We start from the raw sequence: 12,405 nt of genomic DNA on the forward strand, positions 1-12,405 counted from the left end.
AAAGTGAGGACTGCAGATGCTGGAGATCAGAGCTGAAAATGTGTTGCTGGAAAAGTGCAGCAGGTCAGGCAGCATCCAAGGAGCAGGAGAATCGACGTTTCGGGCATGAGCCCTTCTTCAGGATTCCTGAAGAAGGGCTCATGCCTGAAACGTCGATTCTCCTGCTCCTTGGATGCTGCCTGACCTGCTGTGCTTTTCCAGCAATGAAGATTTCCCAGGATTCTGCCTGGACTGGAGGGCATGTCTTATGAAGAAAGGTTGAGGGAGCTAGGGCTTTTCAGATTGGAGCGAAGAAAGATGAGCGGTGACTTGATAGAGGTGTACAAGATGATGGGAGGCATCGACAGAGTTGAGAGCCAGAGCCTCTTTCCCAGGGTAGAAATGGTTTTCACAAGGGGGCATAATTTTAAAGTGATTGGATGAAGGTTGAGGTGTGATGTCAGAAGTAGGTTCTGTACACAGAGAGAGGTGAGTGTGTGGAATGCACTGTCAGTGGGGGTAATGGAGTCAGAGACATTAGGGACATTTAAACAATTGTTGGATAGACACATGGAAGATAGTAAATTGAAAGATGTGTAGGTTAGTTTGATCTTCGAGTCGGATAAAAGGTTAGCACAACATTAGGGCCAAAGGGCCTGTACTTTGCTGTACTGTTCTATGTTCTATGTTCTCAAGGGCAACTTGGGATGGGCAATAAATGCTGGCCATCCAGTGAAGCCCACGTCCCACAAATGCATTAAAAAAGTCTGTGACAATGTCCCCTGGAGAGTCGGAGGCTGAGAGATGGCCTTCTAGAGGTTTAAAAAATCATGCGAGGCATGGATAGGGTAAATAAGCAAGGTCTTTTTGCTGGGCTGAGGGACTCCAAAACTTGAGGGCATAGTTTTAAGGTGAGAGGGGAAAGATATAAAAGAGACCTAAGGGACAACTTTTTCACACAGAGGGAGGTGCGTGTATGGAATGAGTTGTCAGGGAAGTGGTGCAATTACAACATTTAAAAGGCTTGTGGATGGGTAAATGAATAGGAAGGGTTTAGAGGGATATGGGCCAAATGGGACTAGGTTTATTTAGGATATATGGTCGGCATGAACGAGTTTCTATGCTGTGCACCTCTATGGGCTATGGTATGTCACAATTTCAAGATAGTAGATTCTCTACATTTACCCCTGACTAATGCACCTAACACCATGGGCAATTTAGTGTGGCTAATTGACCTGACATGCACATCTTTGGTCTGTGGGAGGAAACCCACGCAGACACAGGGAGAATGTGCAAACTCCACACAGACAGTCACCCCAGGCAGGAATAGAGCCAGGATCCCTGGTGCTGTGAGGCAGCAATGCTAACCACTGAGCCACTGTGTCACCCTGAGTCGTAAGTCAGCAAGTGAGCTAGAAGTGAGATGAGTAGAAATATCTTTACTCAGAGAGTTGTTAGGATCTCTGCCTGGGAGAGTGGTGGAGGTGGATTCCAGAGGAGGTTTCAAAAGAGAGCTGGAGATGTTTGGAAGTGATGAAATTATAGGGTTGTGGAGATAGGGCTGGACAATGCGACTCACTGGGTAGTGTTTTGAGAGCCGTTGCAGACAGGAAGGGCTGAATGGCCTCTTGCTGTGCTGTAAAATTCTATGACTCTGTGTAGATATTGATCCCATGATGACAATGACATTAACCAGAGCCAGATGAGCACAAGAGTTATCACTGAGCCTATCGCTGTAAAATTGATGACAATGTCTTCAGCATTGACATATGAAATTCCCTCCCTGCACATCTCTATTTCCCTTATTCCTCCATAATGATGCTCTTTAATGTGACCTCTTAGACCAAGTTACCTGTCATTATATTGCCCTAAGTTGTTTTCTGTCAAATTTTGTTTGATAAATTGCTAATGTGAAGCACCTTGAGCTGCTTTACTGCTTTCATAGCACTGTACATTTTACAGGTGTGGTTTTAAATTCTACCAGATGAAGTTGATTTAATTAGCCATTTTGGAGATAACTAAATACTTCTTTCTCAAACTCCCATGGATCACTGATGGGAAATGGTGCTAACTGATCACTTCTTGCTGTTACTGCTTTATAAGAAGCACTTTGATTTCTTGTTGAACCAGTGTTGGTGCTCTCATCCCTCACACAGATCTCGACCTGGTGTACGGAGTTGAGACGTATCAGGAGTCTGCTCTCTACTATCAACAACATCCTTGCCCATCGCTCTCCAGTGCTGATCATTCAACGATGGTTTCGTGGGTTTTTGGTCCGAAAGAAGCTGGGGTATTGATTAATTTACATGATTTCTTATTTCCTAGCCCTTATTCTGTAAATTGACCTGATAAGATGTTCCCTTTCTGCTTTGCTGTCACTAATTTGTTAGAGTTCTTTGATGAAGTGACCAGGAAGGTTGATGAGGGCTGGGCAGTAGACATAGTTTAGATGGATTTCAGTAAGGCCTTTGATAAGGTTCCATGTGGTAGGCTGCTCTGGAAGGTTAGATCACATAGAATCCAGAGGGAGTTGGCAAATTGGATACACAATTGGCTTGATGGTAGGAAGCAAAAGGTAACAGTGGAAGGATGCTTGTTGGACTGGAGTCCGGTGACGAGTGGAATGTCTCAGGGATCGGTGCTGGGCCTATTGCTGTTTGTTATCTATATCAATGATTTGGATGAGAATGTACAAGGCATGATTAGTAAGTTTGCAGATGACACTAAAATAGGTGGTAACGAAGATGGCGAGGATGGTTATCAGAAATTGCAGCAGGACCTTGATCAGCTGGGGAAGTAGACTGAGAAATGGCAAATGGAGTTCAGTATAGATAGGTGTGAGGTGTTGCATTTTGGAAAGTCAAATCAAGGTAGGAGTTTCATGGTGAATGGTAGGGCCTTAAGGAGTGTAGTGGAACAGAGGGACCTTGGAGTTCAGGTTCACAGATCTCTGAAAGTAGAGTCCCAGGTAGACAGGGCAGTGAGGAAGGCTTTTGACACACTGACCTTCATCAGTCAGGGCACTGAGTATAGAAGTTGGGAAATTATGTTGCAGTTGTTCAGGACATTGGTGTGGCTGCACTTGGAGTATTGTGTTCAGTTTTGGTCACCTTGCTATAGGAAGGATGTTATTAAACAAGAAAGAGTGCAGAAGAAATTTACAAGGATGTTGCCCAGACTCAATGGTCTGAGTTATAGGGAGAGGTTGGACAAGAAAAGACCTTTTTCTTTAGAGTGTAAGAGACTGGGGAGGAATCTTATAGAGGTGTATAAGATCATAGGTTGGCATGGTGGCACAATGGTTAGCACTGCTGCCTCACAGCCTCAGGAACCAGGATTCAATACCCACCTCAGGTCTGTGTGGAGTTTGCACATTTTCCCCATGTCTGCGTGCGTTTCCTCCGGGTGCTCCAGTTTCCTCCCACAGTCCAAAAATGTGCAGGTTAGGTGAATTGGCCATGCTAAGTTGCCCATAGTGTTAGGTGAAGGGGTTAATGTAAGGCAATGGGTCTGGGTGGGTTGCTGTTAGGAGGGTCGGTGTGGATTCGTTGGGCCGAAGGGCCTGTTTCCACACTGTACGTAATGTAATGTAATCTAATCATGAGAGACATGGATAAGGTGAATTCACTCAGTCTTTTTCCCAGGGTTGGGAAATTGAGGACTAGAGGGCATCAGTTTAAGGTTAGAGGGGAAAGAATGAAAGGGAACCTGAGGGGCAACCTTTTTACACAGGGGGTGGTACACATATGGAATGAGCTGCTAGCGCAAGTGGTTGAGGCAGGTACATTAACAACACTTAAAAGCCATTTGGACAAATACATGGACAGGAAAGGATTAGAAGGATATGGGCCAAGTGTATATGGGCTTAGTATGGATGGACATTTTAGTCAGCATAGACCAGTTTGTACCAAAGGGCCTGTCTCCGTGCTGTAGGACTCTATGACTCTAATTGTCAAACTGGTTCACTTTTGTTAAATCCACTACTGCTGCACAAAAATATAAAAGCTAGTTATAACTTATTACTTTAAATGCACTTTCTATTTTGGTGCTACTTTTGTTGCTCACTTTGATTTTACATGTTGCAGTTTCCCTTTCCTCCTTTCACTCTTATTTTAGTATTGCTGATATTTTTATGTCTTTTTTCTAAAGTTTTGTTTGGGTTTTTATCTTCCTTCTCTCCTGAGACATTGACCCTGTACTGGGATGTGTAATCACAGGGACAATTCTCACCTCATATAGATGTTGACTCTGTGCTGGTGGTTTGTTGTATAGAAACATTGAAACATAGAAATTAAGAGCAGGAGGAGGCCATTCAGCACTTTGAGCCTGTTCCACCGTTTAATACGATCACAACTGGCCATCTGACTCAGTACTCTGTTCCCATTTTCTCCCCCGTACTGTTTGATCTCTGCAGCCCCAGTTGCTACAACTAACTCTTTCTTGAATTCGTGCAAAGTTTTGGCTTCAACTGTTTTCTGTGGTAATGAATAGTGAAGCAGGAGAAGTGATGGCCTTGTGGTATTATTGCAAAGAAAATCTTACCACAGTAGGTGGTGGAATTTGAATTCAATAAAATTCTGGAATTAAGAGTTTAATGATGACTATGAAATCCATTGTTGATTGTCAGAAAAATCCATTTGGTTCACTATTACTCTTTAGGGAAGGAAAAAAGCCATCCCTACCTGGTCTGGTCTATATGTGACTCCAGACCCAAAATCATCATGGTACTGTACATCTCTATCAAGTCTTCCAGTAGATGTTTATGTGCCTCTGAATCTTGGGGTCAGTGTTGCATTTCTGTATGTAGTAGAAAAACAAATAACCACAACTTAATTATGACTGACAATCAAGTGACAATGCTGCTAATGTGATTCCATCTTCATTGTCATCAGTAACATTCCCTCTGATTTCCTTTCTTTAGTGGTCCCATCACTCTCTTTAAAACCAAACGTTACGTTTGGGCCTAAGACCAGACTGAGAGTGTGGTGCTGGAAAAGTACAGCAGGTCAGGCAGCATCCAAGGTGAAAGAGAATCGACGTTCATCAGGAAGGGCTAATGAAGGGCTTGTACCTGAAACGTTGGTTGTTTTGTTTATGATATAGCTTCTGTTCTTCCCAAAACCCTGCTCCATCTCGGACTACCCAACCTGCTGCTCATCTCAGTTACTCAACCTTCCTCTGTGATTCTGTCACACTGGATTCCCAAGGCTACTCTTGAGCATCTAATCACTGGCACAATGCCAGCCCTGTAGTGCTCTGAGCAGAACACTGTAGCTCTTGAGCCTCCTTGAATTTGATGTGGTCCTCCATTGACATGAGCTCTACTCTGCCTGTGTTCCCTGGTTGTAATCCTCAATTAATAGGCACACTTCCATACTTCCCTCAAATCTGATCCAAAATTCAGTCTTTTTGGTCTTCTTTCCCACCTGAGCTGACCAACTACTGAACCTGTGCCCCTTTTGATGGCCAGTTATACTTCAATGTCGAAACACATGTTCTCAGCTTTTAGGCCATGCTACAGCTGACATCTGCATTCGGCCTTCCCTGAATTACAATCTCCCCGACAAAGCTTTTCACTGTGCCTCGGTACACATGACAATTAATAAACTAAATTCAGTACACTGAGCAAATACTGTTCTCGAGTATCCCTGAACCCCCACTCTAAACGCCATTTAGTCACCAATGATGCCCTGGGCTCTGCTCAGGTCCAGCTTGAACTGATCGCTGTGATCTATTATAATCTCCCAACAAGCCCTGTCCCTGTTCCCAGGCAGAATATTCTATAGCCAAGCTGGCCGGATGCATTCCAATCATTAAAGTTACTGTTTCCAGTCAACCAGAACTCACCCCAACAGGTTCTAACTTTCAAACACACACAGATAAACAAAAATCCAAGAATTATTCATTTCATTAGAATTGTCATAAGCTATTATTAAAATACTAATGTTATTTTGTTTTGCTAAACTAGAATTGTACCGATTCCATGTAAAGAACATGGTTTCCCATTTCTGGACCTCCATGGAGAGTTATGCAGTGAGGGTATTCATGTGCTGCAGGATGGCAGTTTATGTGTGAGTCTGAACCATGATGCGGGGTTTAGGGTTTGAAATTTACATGTTCATCCCAGACAAAATAACAGCAGGTTTCAGTATCAGCAGGGGAGATACAGCATCTCAGATCATTTGTACAGGTTGTGTATCTGAGCACTGGGTGGGAATGCATATCCAATAACTGGGTGGGAATGTGTATCTGAGCTCTGGGTGGGATTGTGTATCAGAACACTGGGTGGGAATGTGTATCTGAGCTCTGGGTGGGAATGTGTATCTGAGCTCTGAGTGGGATTGTGTATCAGAACACTGGGTGGGAATGTGTATCTGAGCTCTGGGTGGGATTGTGTATCTGAGCTCTGGGTGGGAATGTGTATCTGAGCTCTGGGTGGGAATGTGTATCTGAGCTCTGGGTGGGAATGTGTATCTGAGCTCTGGGTGGGATTGTGTATCAGAACACTGGGTGGGAATGTGTATCTGAGCTCTGGGTGGGAATGTGTATCTGAGCTCTGGGTGGGAATGTGTATCTGAGCTCTGGGTGGGAATGTGTATCTGAGCACAGGGTGGGAATGTGTATCTGAGCACAGGGTGGGATTGTGTATCTGAGCACAGGGTGGGATTGTGTATCTGAGCACAGGGTGGGATTGTGTATCTGAGCACAGGGTGGGATTGTGTATCTGAGCACAGGGTGGGATTGTGTATCTGAGCACAGGGTGGGATTGTGTATCTGAGCACAGGGTGGGATTGTGTATCTGAGCACAGGGTGGGATTGTGTATCTGAGCTCTGGGTGGGATTGTGTATCAGAACACTGGGTGGGAATGTGTATCTGAGCACAGGGTGGGATTGTGTATCAGAACACTGGGTGGGAATGTGTATCTGAGCACAGGGTGGGATTGTGTATCTGAGCTCTGGGTGGGATTGTGTATCAGAACACAGGGTGGGAATGTGTATCTGAGCTCTGGGTGGGATTGTGTATCAGAACACAGGGTGGGAATGTGTATCTGAGCTCTGGGTGGGAATGTGTATCAGAACACAGGGTGGGAATGTGTATCTGAGCTCTGGGTGGGAATGTGTATCTGAGCTCTGGGTGGGATTGTGTATCAGAACACAGGGTGGGAATGTGTATCTGAGCTCTGGGTGGGAATGTGTATCTGAGCTCTGGGTGGGATTGTGTATCAGAACACAGGGTGGGAATGTGTATCTGAGCACTGAGATGCATCTGTTTTAGTTCCAGATCCAATTCCATGGTTGTCTCAGTGGGATTGAATCAGTTTGTTCTCTCTGCCATTATATTTTCACCACGGTCAGCACAGCTGGTGAACAATTTAGGGAATTCAGCAGGTTTTACTCAGAGAACTGTTGGTGTTATAAAATTTGAATGATGTTTTTATTGATCTTGCTTAATTAACTGTAATTACAAAATGGATTGAAAAATTACAAAATTGTGTCCAGTTCTAATCTTCAGTGACATTTCAAACTGCCTGGGTTGATTTGTTATGTGGATTGATCTAATTATTGATGTGTTCAGTACATCAGGAATTAAACTGTCTTCTTGGTTATCTAGGTAGCAGGCAGCAGAGGTAAGGAAGATAGCCAACACAACATTGTCCAGTTACAGATAGATACAAACAAGCTGGATATTGCACTACTGGAGGTATGTCTGATAATATGAGCAATTTCTCTGTCTGTGCTGGTTAGTACAAGGGTCAGGATTTTGAGACTTGGTTCAGGACCTGACTGTCATGTCAAACAGTGGTCGCAACTCCAAAATGGGCCTTACTGATCCCCACTGAGTGTGTTTGAGACATTGTGAGGGGGCAGTCATGTATCATAGGAGCTAGTCCACTGGGCTCCTGCAATTCCCTCAGCTGAGCTCAAATTACGGTGAGTGAGCAAGGCATCCTCCACCCTGTCCTTTCTTAGGCTTATCAAGGCCTTTAGCTGGCTGATGGAGGGTTACAGGAGGAGCTTATTCTGCCTCCAGCATTGTACTGGGCTGGGCAGTGGCTATTGGATGCTTTTCCTGAACCCTGGGGAAAAGGTGTGCAGGAAAGGCTTTTTCTCCTTTGAAGATGCCCCTCAAAACATGACTTAATATCCGCCAATCTCCAAAAAACTCCACCCCTACACCCACCCGACAGGATCCTATTACTTTCCAGCCCAAAAAGATGCATACAGAATTGAATGAATTTATCAAAAATTCATTGGATGTGGATGTTGCAGACTAGGCCAACATGTATGCCTATCCCTAAGGGTAGTCACAATCCAGCCTCATTGCTGTGGGTCTGGAGTCACATATGTGGGCCAGACCAGGTAAAAATGGCAGTTTCATCCCCTAAAGGACATGAATGAACCAGATGGAGTTTTTCCCAAAATCAACAACAGTTTCATGGTCATTATAAGACAATTCATTCCAGATTTTTATTGAATTTTAATTTTCCCATCTGCCTGAGTGGGATTCGAACCAGATCCCTGTGACAGCGTGGGCCAGGGGGCTGCTGGGAAGGTACAATTCCCTCTTAAATACTTACCACGTGAATAAGCGGAGCAAAGCCTCAACAGGAGCAGATGTGGACATGGGGATTGCTGGGCAATTGAACTAATATATTCGGACAATGGCTAAACCCGAATCATTACACGTGTAATGTCTCGCACCCGTCCACCTCCTCTAACCAATAAAAAAGACTGTATGGGGAGGGATGATAAGATAAGGCTTTTCTTTTTCATTTATTCAATCTCTCTTTGGCAGTTTAGAGTGGAGGGGACGGAGGCTAGGGCAGTTGCATGCTCCTCTTGCAGGAGGTGCGAAGTCAGAGTCACCACTAGTGTCCCTGCTGACTTCCCCTGCGAGAAGTGTGCCCAACCCCAGCTCCTCACAGACCACGTGAGGGAACTGGAGATGGAGCTGGATGAACTTCGGATCATTCGGGAGGCTGAGGCAGTGATAGAGAGGAGTTATAGGGAGGTAGTCACACCTAAGTTACAGGATAAAGGTAACTGGGTGACCCTCAGGAGAGGGAAAGGGAACAGGCAGACAGTGCAGGGATCCCCTGTGGCTGTTCCCCTCAATAACAAGTACACCATTTTGGATACTGTTGGGGGGAGGACCTACCAGGGGAAAGCAACAGCAGCCAGGTCTTTCACACTGAGCCTGGCTCTGCGGCTCAGAAGGGAAGGGGGGAGAATAGGAAAGGGATAATGATAGGAGGGTCAATGGTGAGAGGAACGGACAGGAGATTCCTCAATGTCCCACCCACCCCTGCCAGTGATCCATCACTTGCCCCAAGTGTATCAGAGCCTGTGGGAGCTTCATTGGTCTGTGCTACTCACTCACTCTGAGAATGACAGAGAGTCATCCTCATCTGCGAGGGGCCGCCAAAAATGGTGACAAGTCAAAGACTCTTGTTTCATCATCTTTACAGAATGAGAGTTCCAAAGATGCTCAGAGAAAGTGTTTTGCCTCTCCTTAACTTTAAATGGGGAAGCCCTGATATTTGAGACAAAAAGCCTGCCGATGCTGGAAACTAAAGGAGACAGGCAGGAGGCTGGGGGAACACAGCAAGGCAGGCAGCATCAGGAGGGACAGGCAGGAGGCTGGGGGAACACAGCAAGGCAGGCAGCATCAGGAGGGACAGGCAGGAGGCTGGGGGAACACAGCAAGGCAGGCAGCATCAGGAGGGACAGGCAGGAGGCTGGGGGAACACAGCAAGGCAGGCAGCATCAGGAGGGACAGGCAGGAGACTGGGGGAACACAGCAAGGCAGGCAGCATCAGGAGGGACAGGCAGGAGGCTGGGAGAACACAGCAAGGCAGGCAGCATCAGGAGATGAAGTCCAACTTTTCGGTATAACCTTTCTTCAGGAAAGCCCTTATAGTTGAGCAGGAACTCCTCATTCTAGATTCTCCCACAAGAGGAAACATCTCTGCATCTACTCTGTCAAGACAATGCTGGATCTTATATTTTTCAAATCAAGTCATTTCTTATTCTTCTCAACTCCAGTGGATACAAAACTTTCTTCAGAAAACAACATATCCATTCTAGGTACAGGGTGACCACTGTATCCATGGTTTCAGTTACAAACAGTTTACCATGGCCCAAACATATTACTGGGAACATTCCAGAACCAGGGTCCAGGGGGCTGCTGGGAAGGTACATTCCCCATTTGAATGAATGGATTCACGGTTTCAGGCTTCCTCTATAGGTCTTGGAGTGTATCCCCCACGGATACAGGAGGACTACTGTATTCATATAAAACATAGAACTGCAGATGCAAAAGATCTGAAAGGGAAACAGAGTTTGCTGGAGAAACCCAGCAGGTCCCACCCTCTTCAGTGTACAGTATATACCTACCTTTTCAAAGCTACTGTCAGCTCTGAAGAATGGTCACTTGACTTGAAAATGAACTCTATTTCTCTCCTCACAGATGCAGCCAGATCTGCTGAGTTTCTCCAACAATTTCTATTTTTTTAACATCCTTTATGTTTTAAGGAGAAATTAAATGTGGGTCATGCAGTTAATTTCTCTGTGCAGAGAAGATTTGATATTTTCATTTTACTGAATTCAAACAATTAATTGAAGTGAGAATTTTCCTTAGGTCAAGCTTGCAGCACCATTGCATGTCCAGTCAGTGATAAAATCCATTGCAGAGGTACCTGGAAATGGTATTTGAGGTTGTTCCACTGGTCCAGCAGAGGAACACTGCTTGTAGTGTAATATTGACTGGTGTCTGCCGCGGAGAGCTGTTAGGGCAATGTCAGGGCTAGTCTGCTGGAAAGCTGGGCAAAATTCCTATCCCAGCAACTCAAGGGCTATAGTGTAATGGTAATATCACTGGATTAGTATTCCAAAGGCCAGGATAATATGCTGGGAATGTGGATTCAAATCCCATAATGGTTACTTGTAAAATTTAACTTCAATTAATTCATGAACATCTGGAGTTCAGAGCTAGTCTGAGTGGTGGTGATCATGAGAATGTCATTGCCTGGTGTAATAAAAACATCACTGGTGAAATTCAGCAGGTCTCGCAGCATCTGTGGAGAGAAAGCAAAGTTAATGTTTAGGGTCCAGTGACCCTTCCTCAGAACTGTACTTGGAATGTTAATTCTGCTTTCTGTCCACAGATGTTGCCTGCCTTGCTGAGTTTGCCCAGTGATTTCTGTTGAAAATACCCCCCTGGTTCACGGAGTTTCTTTAGGGAAGGAAGTCTGCTGGCCTGGCCTGGCCTGGCCTGTCCTTGCCTGGCCTGGCCTGGCCTGCCTGTCACTCCAGACCCACAGCAAAGAATTAACTCTGAGCTGCTATCCACAATGGCCCTGCAAGCTATTCAAGGGGGATGAGGGGTGAACAATAAATGTTGGCTTGCTCAGTGATACCCATATCCCATGGAAGAATAAGAAATAGCAGGCAATTTTATATTGAAGAACCTTTTATTCTGGTTGTGTTTTATCTATGTAGGATCGGTGTGAAGCCAAAGAAATAACCTCTGGCATTTACCCATGTATTGCACGGTGGAACAGATGGAATTCTCCAAACTTTCAGCCAAATAAAAGCAGCACTTTCAGACATCGAATCTTGAGAAAGCCAGATCATACCCCTCAACCAGGTAAGGTTGATCAATTTTGTGAATGCAAACTACCCAAAATATTTAAAGATCCAGTGGGCAATACGACTGTTCCCAGTGGGCTTTGTGTGAATGTCATGGACCTTGAGCTCAGGGTGGACATATACAACTTACCCTGTGCATTTAGCCAGGAAATGTCAGACAGTTTGCAGCTTGGTCGAACAGCTAGGTAACATCAGATCTGAAATACCTGGCCACATCTCCAACTGCCTCATGCCAATCATAGCAACCAATTACCCAGAAAACCATAAGATGTAGGAGTAGGCCATTCAGCCCATCGAGACTACTCCACTATTCAATGGGAACATGGCTGATCTGATAACCCTCACCTCCACTTTCTTGCCTTTTCCCCATAACCTTTGATTCCCTTTCTGATTAAAAATCGGTCTGCCTCAGCCTTGAGTGAACAGAATGATCCAGCCCTGACAGTTCCCTGTGGTGAAGAAGTCCACAGTTTCACTACTTCCCGAGAGAAGAAATTCCAAATTGTCTCTAATAAAAACCAGAAGAACTGTGGATGTGGACTTTTTGTCTTATCCTCCCCACTTGTCTTCCTGTGTATTTTTGTGTCATTTGCTAACTTGGCTATTGTATTGTCTTTCCCTGCATCCAAGTCATTACTAGGTACTGTAAATAATTGTGATCCCAGCACTGATTTGACCATTTATCCCAACTCTGTCTCCTAGTGGATAGCTAGTCTACACCAATATACGACCTCAACACCTTGGATTCTTTATTATGAGGTAGCTTTAGGTGCA

At 45.0% G+C, this 12,405-nt stretch overlaps 1 protein-coding gene across 1 annotated transcript in view; it reads left to right on the forward strand.

The window, feature by feature from the left end:
- The window catches only part of LOC140480164 (uncharacterized), a 38,399-nt gene that overhangs the window by 14,833 nt on the left and 11,161 nt on the right, over nt 1-12,405 (forward strand). Inside the window, exons 4-7 of the mRNA XM_072574902.1 lie at nt 2,136-2,269; nt 5,948-6,050; nt 7,592-7,681; nt 11,482-11,629. Coding sequence (XP_072431003.1) covers nt 2,136-2,269; nt 5,948-6,050; nt 7,592-7,681; nt 11,482-11,629 — 475 coding nt within the window. The remainder of the gene's footprint in view (nt 1-2,135; nt 2,270-5,947; nt 6,051-7,591; nt 7,682-11,481; nt 11,630-12,405) is intronic.

The sequence above is a fragment of the Chiloscyllium punctatum genome, chromosome 7, assembly GCF_047496795.1.
Source record: "Chiloscyllium punctatum isolate Juve2018m chromosome 7, sChiPun1.3, whole genome shotgun sequence".
In the NCBI taxonomy this organism is placed as follows: Eukaryota; Metazoa; Chordata; class Chondrichthyes; order Orectolobiformes; family Hemiscylliidae; genus Chiloscyllium; species Chiloscyllium punctatum.